General features: G+C 38.2%; 1 protein-coding gene across 2 annotated transcripts in view; it reads left to right on the top strand.

Moving 5' to 3' along the window:
* PARP14 (poly(ADP-ribose) polymerase family member 14) overlaps window positions 1-20,344 on the top strand; it is a 66,028-nt gene that overhangs the window by 20,068 nt on the left and 25,616 nt on the right. For both annotated transcript variants that reach the window (XM_060198264.1, XM_016192580.2), the window contains 9 exons: window positions 1,172-1,408; window positions 1,753-3,998; window positions 5,808-6,041; window positions 6,547-6,768; window positions 8,432-8,510; window positions 16,439-16,588; window positions 16,877-16,939; window positions 17,263-17,430; window positions 19,727-19,933. In XM_060198264.1, the coding sequence (XP_060054247.1) occupies window positions 1,172-1,408; window positions 1,753-3,998; window positions 5,808-6,041; window positions 6,547-6,768; window positions 8,432-8,510; window positions 16,439-16,588; window positions 16,877-16,939; window positions 17,263-17,430; window positions 19,727-19,933 (3,606 nt within the window). The remainder of the gene's footprint in view (window positions 1-1,171; window positions 1,409-1,752; window positions 3,999-5,807; window positions 6,042-6,546; window positions 6,769-8,431; window positions 8,511-16,438; window positions 16,589-16,876; window positions 16,940-17,262; window positions 17,431-19,726; window positions 19,934-20,344) is intronic.

The following is a 20,344-nucleotide window of genomic DNA, read 5'->3' as shown; positions in this document are numbered from 1 at the left end:
TGCAGGTGGGGAGCCAGGGCTTGAACCAGGATCTTTATGTAGGTCCTTGTGCTTAGCGCCACCTGCGCTTAACCCGCTGTGCTACAGCCCGACTCCCATGTACATGCCTTTAAAGAAATTAATATTGGTCCATGTTACCAAACTCTACAAAACAGACACCCCCAAATCTTCATATGAACTTTTCCAGCCTTTGGGTTCATGATTAGTCAGCATTTTTTTGGCTCTATATGTTCACTCTTTTTCGAGCACCAGGTTCCATGATGCCAACCGAACTTCCCTGGGCACACAACCCCACCAGTGTGTCCTGGAGCCCTGCTTCCTCAGAACCCCAACCCACTAAAGAAGAAGAGAGACAGGCTGGGAGTATGAAGTTGCCAATGCCCATATTCTGTGGGGAAGCAATTACAGAAGCTAGACGTTTTTTACCTTTTACCTTCTGCACCCTGGGTCCATACTCCCAGAGTGTTAAAGAATGGGAAAGCTCCCACCTGCAGGGGAGAAGCTTCATGAGTGGTGAAGCAGTGTTACAGGTGTCTATCTCTCTATCACCCCTTACCTCTCAATTTCTGGCTGTCTCTATCCAATAAATAAATAAAAATAATTAAAAAATTTTTTTAAAAAAGGAAAGCGATGGTTTTTGTCAGTGTTTCCTTTTTATAAATAAAATTTTTTTTTAAAAAGAAAGAAAATTGGAGAAGGGAACCACCTGTAAGGATTGTAAGTGCAAAAGGAAAAAAAAAGGAATAAAAAAAAAACTGGTTTGGGGAAACAAGTAAATAAAATGAATGGCAGGCAATAGCCAGAGATGATGCTTAGAAATCCATTTGGAGTCAAGCAGCCAAGGGTATGCAAGCTAAGAGTGTGAACTCCTGCCTGCACATAATGGGGAACAGACTGTAGAAAACTGAAAAAGAAGATAAATATGAAAAGTTATTAAGGAGAAGACTCAAGGATCATGTCAAGGGTGGTTAGCAAAGACTGTGCAATAATCTAGGTAGGACATTTGCATGTGCGTCACTCAGTTTCGGACATGCAGTTGCTCATGTAGAAACTGATATTTTGCATCTAAATCTGATTTATTGGTTCCTCTTTATTTCGATTTCAGAGAGTTTCCTGCATACAGTACCAAGATTCAATCATGTTTGTACTCATTCATGTATTTTGTTTGTAGATGCCATGAAATTTGTGAATGACTGTGCCAAGCATGCCAGAGTGAATCAGCTAGCACTATCTGCAAGACTTCTTGAAGTGACAAAAACAATCAGGGTTGAAAATCTGCCACCTGGTGTAGATGACCATCATTTGAAAGTCTTTTTTGAAAATCCTCAAAATGGAGGAGGAAGAGTTGCAAATGTTGTATGTTTTCCTGAAGAGAGTTCAGCTTTGGTTGAATTTTTTGATAGAAGAGGTAATATTGATCAGCTCGATTGTATGAATGTTACCTGGATAATGTCAGTCATTTTAAGCAGACCTTAACAGCTATCAGAGGCTTACAGATGGTATTTCTACTCATTTATCTCATTAGAATTTAGGTGAATTTTGACTAGAAATATTCCATTAAACAAGGGACATCAGAGCAATGCTCACATATATCATTTAAATTTGAGTACTTAACAAGTAGTAGTTGTACTTTTCAACATGTAAAATAAAAGTTTTACAAATACTAGGATTTTTTATCTAGACAAGGAAAATTTTGTTTTTTCCATGTAAAGCATAATATTTGGATTACAAATTTTATTTCTTCCCATTTAGCCCTAGACACCATCATGACCAAGAAACTTGACTTCAATCACATGCCCCTCTCTGTGTTCCCATACTACACCTCTTTGGAAACAGCCTTATATGGAAAGGAGAAACCTCTGATCAAGCTTCCAGCACCATTTAAAGAAACATTGGATCTTCCAGTATGGAAGTTCTTACAGAAAAAGAATCACCTAATTGAGGAGATCACTGCTGAGGTGAGACGATGCCACTGTGAGATAGTCTGGTCCCATGTCAATGGTGAAGTTACCATCAGACCTTCAGCTTCCCTCATCAATCAAGGGAGAAAAAAAATCAAGTCCTGGCAGAATGACACTTCCACAGCATTCAATGAAATCAGATCTAAATACAAAGTTATCTCATTTAACGTGGATCCAGTAGTATGGGACACCATGAAAAATGATCTAGATGATAATGGGCTTTTCATTGAATTTGATGCCCTTATGAAAATATTAAACATAGTGGGAAAAGCAGAGGAGGTACAAAACTTTGAGCCACAAGTTAAGCGATTAATAGAAAGCACCAGTCAAAAAATTGAGAGAGAGCAGCAAAGTGTACAGGAAAAAATGGTCACTTCACCAGGAAAGTATTCTCTTTTGTGCCACAGTGGTATGCTGGAGCATCTCTGTACCGAGTGTCCAGAGATAAAGGTGTTTTATGATGAAGCCACTCAACATATGTGCTTCAAAGGACTTCGTGCAGATGTATATAAAGTAAAGTGTGAAATCCAGGAAAAGGTCTTTGCTATGGCTCAGAAAAGCCTTCAGGTTTCCCCCGAGGTCTTTCAGTTTCTGCAGGAGTCAGACTGTGCAAAGTTCTCTAAGTCTCTTTTCATAGCACAGAAAATTCTTGCAGTTTATGAGTTAGAGGCAGCAACTGTTCTCGTAACCAGTTGTTCTCCTGAAGTCCTCATTGAAGCTGAAAAGAGAATGCTTAGTGCTTTAAGTTGTAAGCACATAGATGTTGAGGATAATAAAGTCCTCAGTGACAAGAAATGGAAAGGACTCACTAGCAGTTTATGGAAGAAGTATAACTCTTCTTCAAAGACTGTCCTCATCAGTGAGTCAACTTCAGGATCCACCACTGAGGTGATCATAGCAGGCTGTGTACGAGAAGTAAATGAAGTCCATGACTCACTTTCTGACTTTCTGGAGAAGCACACACAAATAGAGCGGTTGGTTGAAGTAAAGCCTATCTTAGTTCTTCATTACTTAAAGAGTGAAATAAAGCAAATATGTCAGAAAGTTAAAAAGGTAAATATAAGGATAACTTTTTATCGTGACTCTAATCCTAAAGGCTTTTCTATAGTTGGCCCAAAAACTGAAGTCCTGAAGGCAGTAGACCTGGTCACACAAGCCCGGGACGCTGTCTGTGTTAAAAACATTCAGATTGATAAGCCAGGTGCTAAGCATTTCTTCCAGGAGAAACAACGGTTTTATAAAAGTGAGATTAGAAGGCTTTATGGCTGTTTTGTTGAGCTCCTGGAGAATGAAGCAAAGGCAGGTGGTGGCTCTGATGGGTCGAAGTGCTTCTCTAGGACAACCTTGCCATCTGGAGTCTCCCTGATTGTGCAGCAGGGTAACCTGACTCAGTTTCCTGTGGAAGTGGTGGTGAATTCAGCTAATGAGGATCTCAAGCATATTGGGGGCCTTGCTGCTGCTCTTTTAAAAGCAGCAGGTCCTGAGCTCCAAGCAGACTGTGACCAGATAGTGAAGACAAAGGGCAAGATCCTCCCTGGCAGTGCCACCATCTCCAAAGCAGGCAAACTCCCATACCGCCATGTGATCCATGCAGTGGGGCCCCGGTGGACGCAACACGAGGCTCAGAGGTGTGTGGACCAGTTAAAGAGAACTGTGGAGGAGTGCCTTCGTTTGGCTGAGGAACACAAGTACCAGTCTATTGCCATTCCTGCCATTAGTTCTGGAATCTTTGGTTTCCCCTTACCCCAGTGTGTAGAGACCATTGTCTTGGCTCTCAAGGAAAAATTCCAACAGAAATCAGGTGGAAACACCTTAAAAGAGATCTACCTGGTGGATACAACTGAGAAGACTGTTGAAGCCTTTGCTGAAGCTGTGAAAATGATATTTAAAGACACTCTTCCTCAATCAGCTTCTCTGCCCAGTTTACCTTCCAGCATCCAGCCAGACATTAGAAGAGATGATGGAAATAGAGGGATTCTCTTGACCCCAGAAGGCCTGAGGATCCTGCTGGTGAAAGGAGATGTGCAGAATGCTGTGGTGAGTATCCTCATTACAAAATATCCACCAGGGTGACACATCCCAAGGTCAAGAATTGTTAAAGGAAGATTAGAATCCAGTGAGAGAGAGAATCCCATACCCTACAACCGTTGTGAAACAGGGTTGTGAAACTATTGCCACTTAACCAGGACAATTCTTAATAGATTAGACAATTTTTTTCTTCTCCTCCCTCATAGTATCATTATTATTGTTGTTGCTATTATTGCCTCCAGGGTTGTTGCTGGGGCTCGGTGCCAGCACTATGAATCCACTGTTCCTAGCAGCCACTTTTTCCATTTTATTGGACAGGACAGAGAGAAATTGAAAGAGGAGGGGGAGATACAGAGGGAGAGAAAAGTAGACAGCTGCAGACCTGCTTTGCCACTTGTTATGTGCCACCCCCCTACAGGTGGGGAGCCAGATCCTTGCATGGGTCCTTGCATTGGTCCTTGTACTTAGCACTATATGTGCCTAACCAGGTGCACAGCCACCCTACCCCCCGAGTGGACAATTATTTATTGGAACTAAAAGTGTATTCAGATCAGAAAGTTTCCAGAAAATGATGCAAACCACTGCACTTTATATTTACAAGGTTTATATATCAATTGAGTGATTTTATTCTTGTCTGTGTTGACATCCTATTGCTCATTTCCTAGCAAATGTACTGATAGCAGAAACCTTAAGTCAGAGCACACATTGAGTGCACAGGAGAGGAATTTATCAGTGATGCTGAACTGAGGCTTTTCTCTGTGTAATTGTGAGATAATAAGTATTACTCAGAGCCTTAGTCTTAGAGGCAATGAGAGGCCTAGAGGTACAACATCAAGAAATTCTTTTAAGAAGGGATTCTTTTGAATAAAGCCCCATACTGAGATAATAAAATAACTTTTATTATCACAGTGGAAGCTAAGATAACCAAGTAGATGCTATGAAAAGCAGAAGTTGGCTATGAACAGAGTAGTGAGAATGTTGCAAGTCAAGGCCTCCGTGAGGGTAAAATGACCTGCTTATCTTGCAGGGGACAGCTAGGCTGTATTCAGCATTCAGCATCTGCTGTTTTCAGCATATATTATAAGCTCAATGCTTTTGCCTCCCTGTTCCTCTTGCATGGAAGAGACTTAAGAAAGAGATGTTCCTTGAGGGAGATAGGATAAATGTTTCTCTACACTGAACCAGAGTGAGCAAAGGGCCTAAGTTTGAGGGATCATTGACATGAACACCAGTTAAAAATACAGCAGATACTCAGGGTGGAGGGTGAGGGTAGATTTTCAGCTTCACTGTAGTGGGTGGGGGTAGGGACACAGACCTTTGGTGGTAGGATTGGTATTAATATACACTCCTATTAACTTATAATAAAAAATACAGTGGAAAAAGTAACACATAGACCTGAGGAAGGTCTGAGGATGATGCAGGGCCAATTCTGCTTGATCTTCTAGGAAGTGACTTATTTTCTCAAAATATTTAACAGATTTTTCACCTTGGGCTTTCACTAATTAGACAGCAGTCTAGTCCAGATACAGAGTCATAGGAGAATAACTCAGGGGTATGGATAGTGCTGGGGAAAGGGATCCCTGTAAAAGCTATTAATATATCTTTCAGGGGGGATATCCAGTCTTCGCAAGACACTTTGTCTTAGGATAATATTTTAATATGAAAACCTGATTATCTTAGTTGTTCCTCCTTATGCCATATCAGTAGTTCAAATGTAATAAATAGTAGATCAATCCTCTTAATTACCATTTGAAGCAAACTTTTATCTTTGTCATTTTGCTAATTTTTAAAGCAAACTTTTTGATTTTTCTCTTTAAGACAGATGTTGTTGTCAACTCCATTCCCAAGGATCTTACACTTAACAAAGGTCCCCTTTCTCAAGCCCTCTTGAAAAAAGCTGGGCCAAAGCTCCAGGAGGAACTGGACACAGCTGGACAAGCAGTGACTATTCACACGGGAACCATTCTCCAGACCAGTGGTTACAATCTGCACTGCAGCCATGTGCTTCATGTGGTAGCTCCATCTTGGAGTAACAACACAAATGCACACAAGGTGGGATTTGGTTTACATTCTCCAGGAAAGTGGGTACACCTTTGGGGCTCTCCTTTACATGTAATCTAGATTAGACCCTATATTTCTGTGTGATAACTTTCCCTCACTTTCATTCTTTTCCCCCACTTTCATTTTATGACCATTTCTTTCAGTGGTTGAATTGTTTCATGAGTGAACTGTTTCATAATTGATTGTTGGGGCTCTGTAAAGAGTTATAATAAAATCCATCAATGGCATGATAAATGGAAGAGAAAGTAGAGAATATGTTAGAACACTAACTGCTTCTTCATTGTTGAATGAGTTCGAAACTCTTTGAAGGGTCTCTCACATTTTTTCCTTTTCTTCACCTACTTTTATATTTGTCTTTTTCTTTTTTCCACCTTTAATTTTGGTTAAAGACAAATTAAAGTAAGCAGAAACCATGGTAAAGTTTGGATTCTTGTATTTATTGTTCAGACTCCCTTTCCAGGTAAGATGTATAAAGATGTACTTTTGTGTGTTTCAGGTCATGGAAAGCATAATAAAAAAGTGTCTGAAGATGACTGAGAATTTGTCTTTAAAATCAATTACCTTTCCAGCAATAGGAACAGGAAATTTGGGTTTCCCTAAAAGTGTCTTTGCTGACTTAATCATTTCAGAGGTGTTCAAATTTAGTTGCAAGCATCAAGGGACAACTTTACAGGAGGTTCATTTTGTGCTGCACCCCAGTGATCATGAGACTATCCAGGTACAGTCTCACTCATTTTGGGCTAATTTGTCAGCTGACCTTTGTGTTCTTCATGTGTTTTTCATTTAATAAGCCGACTATCTCCTGTATTCCCCATACAGGAAAGGAAAATAGTGTGGCAAACTTATGGATATAGAAAAATATTCAAATTATTATTAAAGAAAATTTAAAACATATACAAAAGTAGACAATGCCATAATGAACATGCTTATACTCAACATTGCCTTCAAATTATCAATCCATAGCCAATATACTTCATTTTTATAATTTTCCTTACTCTGTATTATTTTGAAGGAAACATTTGACATATATTTTGCCAAAAGAGATTCAGTTATTGATTTGACTATAGAGTTCTTTAAAAATTTATCATGGTGGTCTGGGAGGTGGTGTAACAGACAAGCACTGGACTCTCAAACTTGAGGTCCTGAGTTCAATCCACAACAGCACATGTACTAGAATTATGTTTGTGACTTAGGGGCTTAACTGCTAGGTTAAGAAAAAAATTGGAGGGGGCAAGCAGTGGTGACCTGGTTAAGTGCACATACTACAGTGTGTAAAGACCTGTGTTCAAGCCCCTAGTCCCCACCTGCAGAGGGAAAGCTTCATTAGTGGTGAAGCAGGGTTGCAGGTGTCTCTCTTTCTCCCTCTTTCCACCTCCCCTCTCAATTTATCTGTCTCTATCCATTAATAAATAAATAAAATTTAAAAAATTAGTTCAGAGGTTCATTAATCCTGAATATATATCCCAATTTCTTGCTCCAAAAATTAATATTTCCACAGCATTCCTCTCCTGGTACAAAAAAATGAAAAGCTGAAATGAATGGGTCCTTATATTTATCTTTTTAATTTATTTTTTAATTTAATTTTTCTTTTCTTTTTTTACTAGAGCACTATTCAGTTCTGCTTATTCTGTGGCAAGGTATTGAACCTGAGAGTTCTGGCGCTTCAGGCATGAGACCATTATGTAAACTGCTAATGCTATTTTTCCTAGCCTCTGAATGTTGTTTTCTTAAAAGACTTTTTTTTATTTTGTTTTTACATCAGAAATGTTTTTTTAATAGTAATTTGGTAATTATCTGATTATTGGCAGATATTTTATGAAGCAAATCAATATGCATTGTTCAAAATTTGACCAATACAAAATGTACAACATCTTTTCATTGCATTTCATCCAGCCATATGTTATTTATGTTTGCTTTTCTATTGGCATTATATAATGTGAGTTCCCATAATTATTTTTCACATAACATAGAAAGTGATGCAGAATGGATTCCTATTTCATTTAACTAATTTCTGGAATTATTTTTTTCCAATGGCTATTAGGTATGCCAACACATAGATATGTTGAAATATATCATTTAATCATTTCCCAGTTGGAGTCTAAAACTTTCACTTTTTTTCTTCTATTATCGAAAGCACTGTAAAAAACATCTTTGTATTTATATCTTTGTTCACATCTTTGGTAAATTCCGTAAGACCCTATTATAAAAACAGCAATGTATGTATTATTTTCATAGCATAAAAGAGCTATAGTGAAAATTAACAATAATTTGAGAATTGCCCTCTACCCAAGTATTTATGTTGACAGAAACAAAAGTTCTGATAGATTTCATTCATTCATTTTCTGATGATCTTAGTGACAAAATTGTCTTTATATTTTCAGGCATTCTCAGATGAATTTGCCCAAAGGGCTAATGGAAATTTCTCCAATGACAAAACTTCCCAGGCTAAAGATACACAAGGTTAAGTGAAGTTACATATATATGTGTGTATGTATATAAAATGGAAATATTGACAAGACTATAGGATAAGAGGGGTACATTTCCACACAATGCTCACCCCCAGAGTTCCATATCAAATCCCTTCCCTTGATAGCTTCCCTGTTCTTTATCCCTCTGGGAGTATGGATCCAGGATCACTGTGGGATGCATAAGGTGGAAGTTATGGTTTCTGTAGTTGCTTCTCTGCTAAACATGGGTGTTCAGCCTGTCTCTCTCTTTCCCTAGTGGGGCAGGGATCTCGGGAGGCAGGGCTCCAAGACACATGGTGCGGTTCTCTGCCCAAAGAAGTCAGGCTGGCATCATGGTGTCATCTGGAACCTGGTGGCTGAAAAAGAGTTAAGATATAAAGCAGAACAAATTGTTGACTAATCATCAACCTAAAGGCAAGAAAACAGCAGATGATGATTGTGGTCTCTGTTTTGGAAAAAGCTAGTAGGTCTGTTCTAGGTATATTCTAGAGGGCCCATGACTTTACTAGTTTTTGCCTGAGCCTTACATCTAATATGCAAGTGTACCCAGGTTATTGTCTGGGGAGATGTTGTCATAGTTGGAAGAAGAACTAGAATGCTGGATCAGGGAAGAGAGTAGTCCCCCAATATGGGAAAAGTATATAAATATTGTTAACTGTATACCCCATCGATTTGATTTGGTCTGGGGCCCATATTCAGCACAGAAGCCTATGTAACCTCTGCATCCCTGTAGATCTGGGTTCACATTCTGTGGTCACAGCTAGGGACATTCCAGGCTGCACTAATTTCAGTACCTATTTTTCTCAGGTAGTAGGTAGAGTATGTTGTCCATCCTCCCTTCAGAGAAGTTTTAAATTTGAAATTGTTCTTCATTTTTAAGTAACTATCAAGAATATGTAGAAGGTAGCAATAATGGCTTTATGAAAAATAAGTTTATGATAAATAGACATTATATGATAGCCATACACCTGAGCACAGAAAACACTGACCTTGTTAATGTGATCTGGAGCAAAAGAGATTATGTTGTTAATGCATAAAGATGTTGTTAAGTAATGATAGACTACAGCTTACTTTTTTTTTTATTGGGGAATTAATGTTTTACATTCGACAGTAAATACAATAGTTTGTACATGCATAACATTCCCCAGTTTTCCGTGTAACAATACAACACCTATTAGGTCCTCTCATCGTTTTTGGACCTGTATTCTCCCCCTCACCAACCCTAGAGTCTTTTACTTTGGTGCAATACAACAGTTCCAGTTCAGGTTGTATTTGTGTTTTCTCTTCTCATCTTCTTTTTCAACTTCTGCCTGCGAGTGAGATTATCCCATATTCATCCTTCTGTTTCTGACTGATTTCACTTAACATGAATTTTTCATGGTCCATCCAAGATTGGCTGAAAATGTTGAAGTCACCATTTTTATAGCTGAGTAGTATTCCATTGTGTATATATACCACAACTTGCTCATCTGTTGTTGGACACCTGGGTTGCTTCCAGGTTTTGGCTATTACAAATTGTGCTGCCAAGGACATATGTGTACACAGATCATTTTGGATGGGTGTGTTGGGTTCCTTAGGATACATCCCCAGGAGAGGAATTGCAGTATCATAGGGTAGGTCCATTACTAGCCTTCTGAGAGTTCTCCAGACTGTTCTCCATAGAGGTTGGACCAACTTACATTCCCAGAAGCAGTGCAGGAGGGTTCCTTTGACCCCACACCCACTGCAGCATTTGCTGCTGTTACCTTTTTTGGTGTTTGACATTCTCACAGCAGTGAAGTGATATCTCATTGTTGTCTTGATTTGCATTTCTCTGACAATCAAAGACTTGGAGCATTTATTCATGTGTTTCATGGCCTTTTTGATCTCTTCTGGGGTGAATGTTCTGTCCATGCCCTTTCCCTATTTTTGGACGGGGTCATTTGTTTTCTTATTGTTGAGTTTGGCAAGTTCTTAAACTCTTGTCTCATGTGTTGGTTATTAAACTCTTGTCTGATGTATGGCATGTAAAGATCTTCTCCCATTCTGTGGGGGTTATCTTGGTTTGGGTAGTGTTTTCTTTTGCTGGGCAGAAGCTTTTTAATTTGATGTTGTCCCATAGGTTTATGTTTGCCTTAATCTTCTTTGTAATTGGATTTGTTTCATTGAAGATGTCTTTAAAATTTATGCGGAATAGAGTTCTGCCAAAGTTTTCCTCTAAGTATCTGATAGTTTCTGGTTTAACATTCAGGTCCTTGATCCACTTGGAATTTACTTTTGTATTTGGTGAAATATAGTGGTTCAGTTTCATTCTTCTGCATGCTTCAAGCCATTTTTTCCAACACCATTTGCTGAAGAGACTCTGCATTCCCCCATTTAATAGTCTGGGCACCTTTGTCAAAGATTAGATGTCCATAGGTGTGAGGGCTTACTTCTGGGCTCTCAGTTCTATTCCAGTGGTCAGTATGTCTATTCATGTTCTAGTACCAAGCAGTTTTGAAGACAATGGCCCTATAATACAATTTGAGATCTGGGAGTATGATGCCTCCAGTTCTGTTCTTTATTCTTAAGATAGTTTTGGCAATTCTAGGTCTTTTCTAGTTCCAGATAAACATTTGTAGCATTTGTTCTATTTTCTTAAAAAATGTGGTTGGAGCGTGGGGGGGTATAGCCTAATGGTTATGCAAAGGGTCTTTAATGACTAAGTCTCTCAAGTCCCAGGTTCAATCCCCCACATCGCCATAAGCCAGAAATGAGCATTGCTCTGGTAAAGAAAAAAAAGTGTGGTTGGGAGCTTGATGAGGATAGCATTAAATTTGTATATGGCTCTGGGTAATATATTCATTTTGATGATGTTAAGTCTTCCAACCCATTAATATGGAATATCTTTCCACTTCTTTGTGTCTTTTTCAATTTCCTTGAGTAGTGACTCATAATTTTCAGTATACAAGTCTTTCCCTTCTTTGGTTAGGTTTATTCCTAGATATTTTATTGTTTTTGTTGCTATAGTAAGAGGAATTGATTTCTGGATTTCAACTTCTTCTAACTTAGTGTTTATATACAGGAATGACACTGACTTTTGCATGTGAATTTTGTAACCTGACCCCTTACTGTATTGCCTGATGATTTCCAAAAGCTTCTTGCTGGACTCCTTAGGTTTTTCTATGTATAATATTATGTCATCTGCAAATAGGGAGAGTTTGACTTCTTCTCTTCCAATCTATATCCCTTTGATTCCTTGCACCTGCCTGATTGCTATGGCAAGAACTTCCAACACTATGTTGAATAGTAATGGTGACAGTGGCCAGCCCTGTCTAGTACCTGATCTGAGGGGGAATGCTTCCAGTTTTCACTATTGAGTATGACGTTGGCTATAGGTTTGCTATATATAGACTCTACTATCTTGAGGAATTTTCCATCTATTCCCATTTTTTGTAGTATTTTGATTATAAAGGGATGTTGGATTTTGTCAGAGGCTTTCTCTGCATCTAATGATATGACCATGTGGTTTTTGGTCTTGCTTTTGTTCATGAGGTGGATCGTGTTGATTGATTTACGTATATTAAACCAACCTTGCATCCCCACTTGGTCATGATGAACAATCTTTTTAATATACTGCTGTATCTGGTTGGATAGAAATTTGTTCAATATTTTAGCATGTATGTTCATCAGAGTATTGGTCTGTAGTTTTCTTTTTTGGTTGTGTCCCTGTCTGCTTTTGGTATCAAAGTGATGTTGGCTTCAAAGAAGCTGGAAGGGAGTATTCCAGTGTCTTCAACCTTCTGGAAGACTTTTAAAAGTAGAGGTATTAACTCTTGATTGAAGGTTTTGCAGAATTCATTTGTAAAACCATCTGGTCCAGGACTTTTATTTTTTGGGTAGGTTTTGGATAACTGTTTCAATTTCATTAGCTGTGATGGGCCTGTTCATGTTATCTAGTTCCTCTTTTCTTAATTTTGGAAGTTCATAGGTATCTAGGAAATCACCCATTTCTTCCAGGTTCTCTAGCCTGGTGGCATATAGTTGTTCATAGAAGTCTCACATGATATGTTGAATTTCTGCAGTGTCTGTTGTGATATCTCCTCTTTCATTTAGTATCTGATTTATTTGGGTCTTCTCCCTTTTATGTTTTGCGAGTCTGGCTAAAGGTTTGTCGATTTTGTTCACTCTTTCAAAGGACCAGCATTTATTTTCAGTAACCTTTTGTATGGTTTCTTATTTTCAATGTTATTTATTTCTGCCCTAACTTTAGTTATTTTTGTCCTTCTGGTTGCTTTAGGATTCCTTTGTTCTTCTTTTTTTAGGTCTTTAAGGTGTGCAATCAGGCTATTTATTTGTGCTTTTTCTTGTTTCCTAATGTGTACTTGTATGGCTATGAACTTCCCTCTCAGTACTGCCTTTGCTGTGTCCCAAATATTTTGATAGCTCATGTCTTCATTTTCATTGAACTCTCAAAACATTTTGATTTCTTCCTTTATTTCCTCTTTGACCCAGGAGTTGCTAAGTAGTGTACTGTTGAGCTTCCACATTTTGGGAGTCTTACTAATCTTTTGTTGATTGTTAAGTTTTAGTTTAATTCCACTGTGGTCTGAAAAGATGCTTGGGATGATTTCAGTGCTCTTGAATTTGCTGATGCTGTCTTTGTGGCCTAACATATGGTCTGTCCTTGAGAATGACCCATGTAGACTTGAGTAAAATGTGTATTCCAGTTTCTTGAGATGATTGACTCTGAAAATGTCCAATAGTTCTAGTTTATCTATCTCATTTAGCTCCCTCATGTCTTTATTGATTTTCTGCCTGAATGATCTGTCAACTTGAGAGAGTGGTGTGTTGAAGTCCCGTACTATGACTTGTTGTTAATATACTGCTGTAGCTCTTTCATTAGATGTTTGATGTATTTAGATGGCTTCTCATTGGGTACATAGATGTTAATAATTCTTAAGTCCTCTTGATTGACTGATCTTCTGAGCATTAAGTAGTGTCCACCTCTACTTTTTAAAGTCTATCATGTCCGATATGAGAATAGCTGTTCCTGCCCTTTTGTGTGTGTGTGTGTGGGCTATTGGCTTAGATAATAGCTTTCCATCCTTTCAGTTTGAGTCTGTGTTTGTCTTGTTGAGTTAGGTGGGTTTCCCATAGACAGCATATTGTTGGGTGGTGTTTTCTGATCTATCTTCCTACTCTGTGCCTTTTAATAGGTGAATTCAGACCATTGTCATTTATTGATATCGAAGATTGAAGATATTTTAACGCCATTCTTGTAGATTTTTTTTTTGCCTCCAGGGTTATTGCTGGGGCTTGGTGCCTGCACCACAAATCCAATGCTCCTGAAGGCCATTTTTTCCCTTTTGTTACACTGATCATTGTTGTGGTTATTATTATTGTTTCTATTGATCTTGTTGTTGTTGGATAGGACAGAGAAAAATGGAGAGAGGAGTGGAAGACAGAGAGGGGGAGAGAAAGATAGACACCTGCAGACCTGCTTCACCACTTGTGAAGTGACTCCCTGCAGGTGGGAAGCCGGGGGCTTGAACCGGGATCCTTACTCCAGTCCTTGCGTTTTGCACACCTGTGCTTAACCCACTGCACTACTCCCCTACCCCCATTCTTGTAGATTTTTAAAGTGTCTGATATATGTCATATTTATGGTGGTGTGACTGTTTATAGGAGACCTTTCAGAACTTCCTTCAGGGCAGGCTTGGTGATATTTGATTCTTTCAACTGTTGCTTGTCTGAGAAGGTTTTTATGCCTCCATCTAGTCTGAATGACAGTCTTTCTAGTTGAAAGCCTTTCTCATTGAGCACTCAGTAGATGTCTTGCCTTTCTCTTCTGGCCTGTACTGTTTGTATGGAGAATTCTGTTGCTAATCTTATGGGTTTTCCCTACAGAGGTAGGTGACTGTTTGTTTTTCTCTTGCAGCCTTCAGGATCCTTTCTTTATCCTTATTCCTTTCCATTCTAAATATGATGTGTCTTGGTGTCTTGAAGTCTGGGTTAATTCTGTTTGGGACCCTCTGGGCTTCTTGAACCTTTAAGTCTTTTATGTTGTTTAGATTAGAGACATTCTCAGCTATTATGTCCTGAAGAATGCTTTCTTCCCCTCCCTCTCTTTCTTCCTCAGGTAAGCCAATAATGCATATATTATTTCTTTTGAAGTCATCCCATAGGTCTCTGTTGTTGTTTTCAGAATCTCTTAACCTCTTTTTGAGATCTCTTACTTCTTTTTTAGTTGTCTCTAATTCGTCCTCGATCTTGCTAATTCTGTCTTCAGCCTCATTTATTCTATTCTCTCTCCCCTCTACTGTTTTCTAGAGGTTATCTATTTTGTTACCCTGTTCTGATACTGTTTTAGTTTGTTCAGATAGTTTTGTTCTTAGCTCAGCTATTTCAGCTTTCAGCTCTCTAATAACCTTGAGATAATTAGTGTTTTCTTCATTTGTCGTTTCTGCATTTCTGATGACATTTCTTTCAAACTCTTTACTCAGTCCTGTGATTATTTCTTTAACTAGTGTTTGGATGTTGACCTCATTATTTTGTGCTTCACCCTTTGGGGGGGGGATTTTAGCTGGACTCTTGTTCTGGTTCATTTCTACAATATTTCTTCTTGTTGGTTTAACCATTTTATATACTATGTTATGAGTACTTTTCAAATTACTGATCAGTCTTGCCTGGATTGACGTGTGTCTAAGTAATGTAATTAAAGGGTTGTGGAAATTGACAGTTGTTTCGATATTACTTTAATCCCTGAGTTGGAGCACAGTGGTTTAAAAGCCTCTTTTATTCTTTTTCTTCCCTGTAGGCTATGGAAGCCTGAGGGATTTTAAACTATAAGTAAACTTCTTTGCTTAATCACTGACTCCTGACCAAGAGAAGAAGCAGGGTGTGGCAGAGATAATCCAGTGGTTATGCAAAGAGACTCTCACAGCTCCAAACTAGGCCACCTATGTATAGATCTTCTCCTGAGTTTCCTGGTTAGTTCTCTGTCTTCTGGTGTCAACACAGGGCCTCCTGCTGCTGCTTCAGATTCTGAGGGCAGTAGCAATGGAGACTCACAGTTGCATTGGTGAGTCTTAGGGGAGTTCTCTCCTTCCTCTAGCCATCTTTTTGTTGGTAAAACAGACTGGAGGTGGTGTCTCAACTGGTAAACTGCCGGACTGTTAGCCACTTAATCTCTCCCTAGGCTCCTCTCTGTCCATGAGCCACATGTGTTTGCACTCACCAGTGATTTAGTGGGTTCCTAAAGTTGTTCCAGTCCTGTCTTGTTGCAGTCCCAAGTGGTCTTTGGTATTCCTAGTTGAAACACCTAACTACTACTTTCTAAGGATTGTTTTCAGATTAGACACACTTAAAGAAACAATACCAACCAAGCACTTCTCTAATTTATTTTTGCTATCTTTAGAGTTTATATTGTCAGAAGTTAGATGAAGCCTCATGGCTCTGAATGTTTATGTCTTCTATCACATTTGGCAATTTTTCAGTCATGTCTAAAAATATTTTAAAAATAGTATTCTCTTTCCTGTTTCAAAATAACATGGATGTTAAGTTTTTTTGTTTTTTTTTTTAGGCATTATCCCACGGGTCCAGAGAATCTATCAACCCCCTTCCCCTTTTCTTTTACTCTTTCTACCTATTTTGGATTGATAATATATTTAAACTATTTATTTATGAGAAATTTGAGAGAGATTTTGACAATAGTTATATGATTTTCATCTCAGTGGATTTTTGTATTGCCAGACATTTTTAGCTATGACCAATGTATGAGATTAGCTCTGGTGGGCTAGATTCATCTTGACTTCTACCAGAAGTCTATATTTGATGTGCATTCAGAGATCACATAGTGATAAGGAATACATACAACAAGTGTACCATGTGTGGAGTATGAACTCTGAGTCATCCTTGCTGTTGCCAACTTGGTTTTGAATCATTTTCTTTGACTTTCAGGATTATATGGAGCTGTTTCTAATCCTGATATTGAAGTGTATGAAATGAAGATTGGTGCCATCAATTTCCAGGTGGCCACTGGAGATATCACTAAAGAAAAGGCAGATGTGATTGTAAATTCAACATCAAATACATTTAATCTTAAATCAGGTGTGTTACTTAAAAGATTCCACTAGTGTAATAGTCACAGTAGATCCCATGAAGGAGGTTCCTCTAGACTTCTACAACTTTGACTTATTAAGTAATAATTTAAATTTATTTTCTCATAGTTTATCATGATTAGTATCAGTTGTTTAAATTTTTTCTTTGATTCAGAAATACCAGAGTTTTGAATTTGTTTGAAAATGAGAGTTTACATAATGTAAAACTATTCTGATTCCTATGTGAAATATACTGATTTTTTCTTATCTTTGTAACTTTCTTAACTTTTTCATATAGGAGTTTCCAAAGCAATTTTAGAAGGTGCTGGACAAGATGTAGAAAGTCAATGTTCTCTTCAAGGTAAGTCACAAGACTAGTTTTTATTCTAAATTAGTATAAATTGTGAAAGAGGACAAGTGAATAGGGAAAGACTGGGGTAGCAGAGAAAACAAATTAATCTTAAAATAAATTCTACTAAAGACTTTCTATCGTAGAGAATTATAACTGAATAATAACCTCATAGGAGAGAGGAGGAAGGAATAAGCAAGGAAGATTTATAATAGAGTATTTCTAGAGTCTATAATTCACATAAAATGCTTTATATGCCAAATCATTTATGTTTCTTTGTAAGCAAAGAGTGGGTTCCCCATCTAATTTTTCATCCTTTATCTTGTATTTCCCAGCTCAACAGGGCAACAATGATTATATAGTTACTGATGGGGGATCATTGAAGTGTAAGAATATCATTCATGTGATTGGCGGAAATGATGTCAAAAAATCTGTTACCAGTGTTTTGCAAGAGTGTGAAAAACGGAAGTACTCTTCTATTTGTCTCCCAGCCATTGGGACAGGTCTGTAGCCTCTTCCTGAAAGATTTATATCCCAAGGCTCCCACTTTTCCTTACATTGAAGCTGACTGTTTATGTAGGATGATGGGCCTGAATAAAGCAGCTTCCTCACCCTTAAGGCAGCCCCTGTGGGAGTCAATAAGTTCTATGGGTGATATAAGTAAAAGAGGAGAAATGGAGGTAGATGACTATAATACTGGGATTCTAGGCAGAAAATTGCTTTCTAATCTGGAAGGCAAAGAAGGAAAGACAGAAGCAGGAGGGAGGGGTGAAATAAAAGTGAGATGGGAACAAGGAAGAAACTAAAAAGGAGAAAAAAACACCATCTCTTCTGCTCTTTCATCAATTCTGTTTCATTTTTTCCCCTTTGTATCCATATTCCTCAACACTGAATCTTTATCTTCCACCTCTATTCTCGCTCTTTCCATGGAGAACATCAGTGGTGGACTTCCACCTTCTCATAGCTGACTCCAAGAGCTTTTTCAACACTCTTCTTTCACCTCTTAAACAAGGAACTGTGTAAGTGGGTCTCAGGACCTCTCTGTGGGAGGGCCCCTCAGTCACAGTGCCAGGAAGATAGTATCATAACCCTACAAAAAGACTTTCATGCCTGAGGCTTTGAGGTTTCAGCTTCAGTCCCAAGCACCACTGTAAGCTAGAGCCGAACAATGCTCTGGCTAAGAAAAATAAATTAAAAAAAATTTTTTTTAAATTGCAATGCATGAGAACTTTGATACCTGAGGCTTTAAAATCCCAGGTTCACCCACTACCATTACCATCACCATATGCCAGTGCTGTGCAGTTCTCTAGCTACTTAAAGTAAGAAAGAAAGAATGAAAAGAGAATAGTGCTTTTTAATAGGTCAGACTCTCAACTTTCCTTTCTATTTTTAGCCACTATGCCTTTTTTTTTTTTTTCTTGTTTCTTTGTTTTTTCTCCCAGCCCCATCCCATGTTACTTTTCAAGTTGCCATATGGTAGGCTACTTCTGTAGTTTTTCATGAAAACTTTTTAGGATCTTATGAAAGCAGTACATTTGAGAAGCAGGATATAGAACATGCTGAGAACAGAAAAAGAACTGTAGGGCAGGAGTAGATAGCATAATGAGACTGTCATGCCTGAGGCTTCAAAGTCCCAGGTTCAGTCCCCTGTACCACCATAAACCAGAGCTGAGCAGTACTCTGAAAGAAAGAAAGAAAGAAAGAAAGAAAGAAAGAAAGAAAGAAAGAAAAGAAAAGAAAAGAAAAGAAAAGAAAAGAAAAGAAAAGAAAAGAAAAGAAAAGAGAGAAAGAAAGAGGAAGGAAGGAAGGAAGGAAGGAAGGAAGGAAGGAAGGAAGGAAGGAAGGAAGGAAACTGTTCAGGTGTCACCCTTGAGCCCTTCTCTTCAATTAGAATCTCACTGAATATGGGAGGATATGCAACCTAGAATGTCATGAATAACTTGCTTTGTAGAGAATTATAGATTATTATATTATAGCTCCTGGCACCTTCCAAATGTAGTTTAATTAGACTGTGGTTCCCCATGATGTCTGGGAAAAAGAAAGTTATCTGCAAAAACTCAAGTGATGATTAAGACAAACAATTGTTCTTTCTTGGTGGGGGAGATAGCACAATGGTTCTGCAAAAAGACTCTCATGTCTGATGCTCCAAAGTCCCAGATAAAACACCCACCACCCCCGCACCACCACCACCATAAGCCAGAGTTGAGCAGTGCTCTGGTAAATAAATAAAAAAATAAGTAAGTAAAATTGCTCTTTCTATAAAGTATAATACTTCAACACAATTAGTATCTTTTACTCTTTTGTATATTTTGAGGGTACTAGTTGGAAAAGAAAATTTTCCTGTGCTCTGTAATCCTGAGGACTAAGGAGACCTGGGCTCAGCTGAATAAAGCAGAGGTCAACTTAAGACACTAAAAATTATGTGTTGGGGTTGTTTGTTAAGAACTTTTTTGTTGGCTTCCTCACACCCTGGAACAAAATCTCATCACTGCATCTAAAATTTCAAGAGTCTGTGTTGATGCATTGTTACAATAGTCCCTAGGACTAGCCTGCAGCTCCTGGCATCATCACTGATACCAGAAGTGCTCTGCATTTCCTCTCTCTCTCTCTCTCATATGTGTGTGTATAATTCTATATTATATGAAATAAATTATAAATATTTTTAGAAAGAAAGACCTATGGTTATGAAAGATTTTAGGAGAGGCCACTTGTTTTTTGAATATTGGATCCAAAATTCATTCCTCAGTACTCCCAGATGGGTGTTTCATTTCTAGTCATTTGTATAATATGCTTTTCCAGGAAGTGCACAACAAGACCCGGGTAAGGTTGCTGAAGCCATGATAGATGCGCTTGCAGACTTTATCCAGAAAGGATCCATCCAGTCTGTGAAAAAAGTCAAAGTTGTTATCTTTCTGCCTCAGTTGCTGAATGTGTTTTATGACAGCATGAAAAAAAGAGAAGGATCCCATGCTTCTCCTCAACAGTCTGTGATATCTAGAGTTGTATGTAAGTTGCTCATTTTATAAATCCATCCTTCTGTTATCACATAAGAAGTAGCTATCAGAAAATAGCTTCCAAACTATCAGAAAGAAAAATTAAGAAAACAGTCCCCCAGACAATAACTTGGATCTACCTGCATATCAGATTTTAGGCTCAGGGAAAAAAAAAAAACATCAGTGGAGCAGTAGAGAGAGCCCAGAAATAAGCCCATACATGCAGAATCAATTATTTAGAACAAAGGATTCAAGAATATACAATGGAGGTCCCACCAGAAGCCAGAGGAAGGTTCACATGGCTGCTATGGAGGGGGGACATATTAATAAACATTATATACATATATATACATATACATATATATATATATATATATATATATATATATATATACACACACACACATATATATGGGATAAAGAT

Source organism: Erinaceus europaeus, chromosome 9 (genome assembly GCF_950295315.1).
Source record: "Erinaceus europaeus chromosome 9, mEriEur2.1, whole genome shotgun sequence".
NCBI classification, from domain to species: domain Eukaryota; kingdom Metazoa; phylum Chordata; class Mammalia; order Eulipotyphla; family Erinaceidae; genus Erinaceus; species Erinaceus europaeus.
Note: the sequence above shows the minus strand (reverse complement) of the source record. Positions and strands in the feature narration are given on the sequence as shown.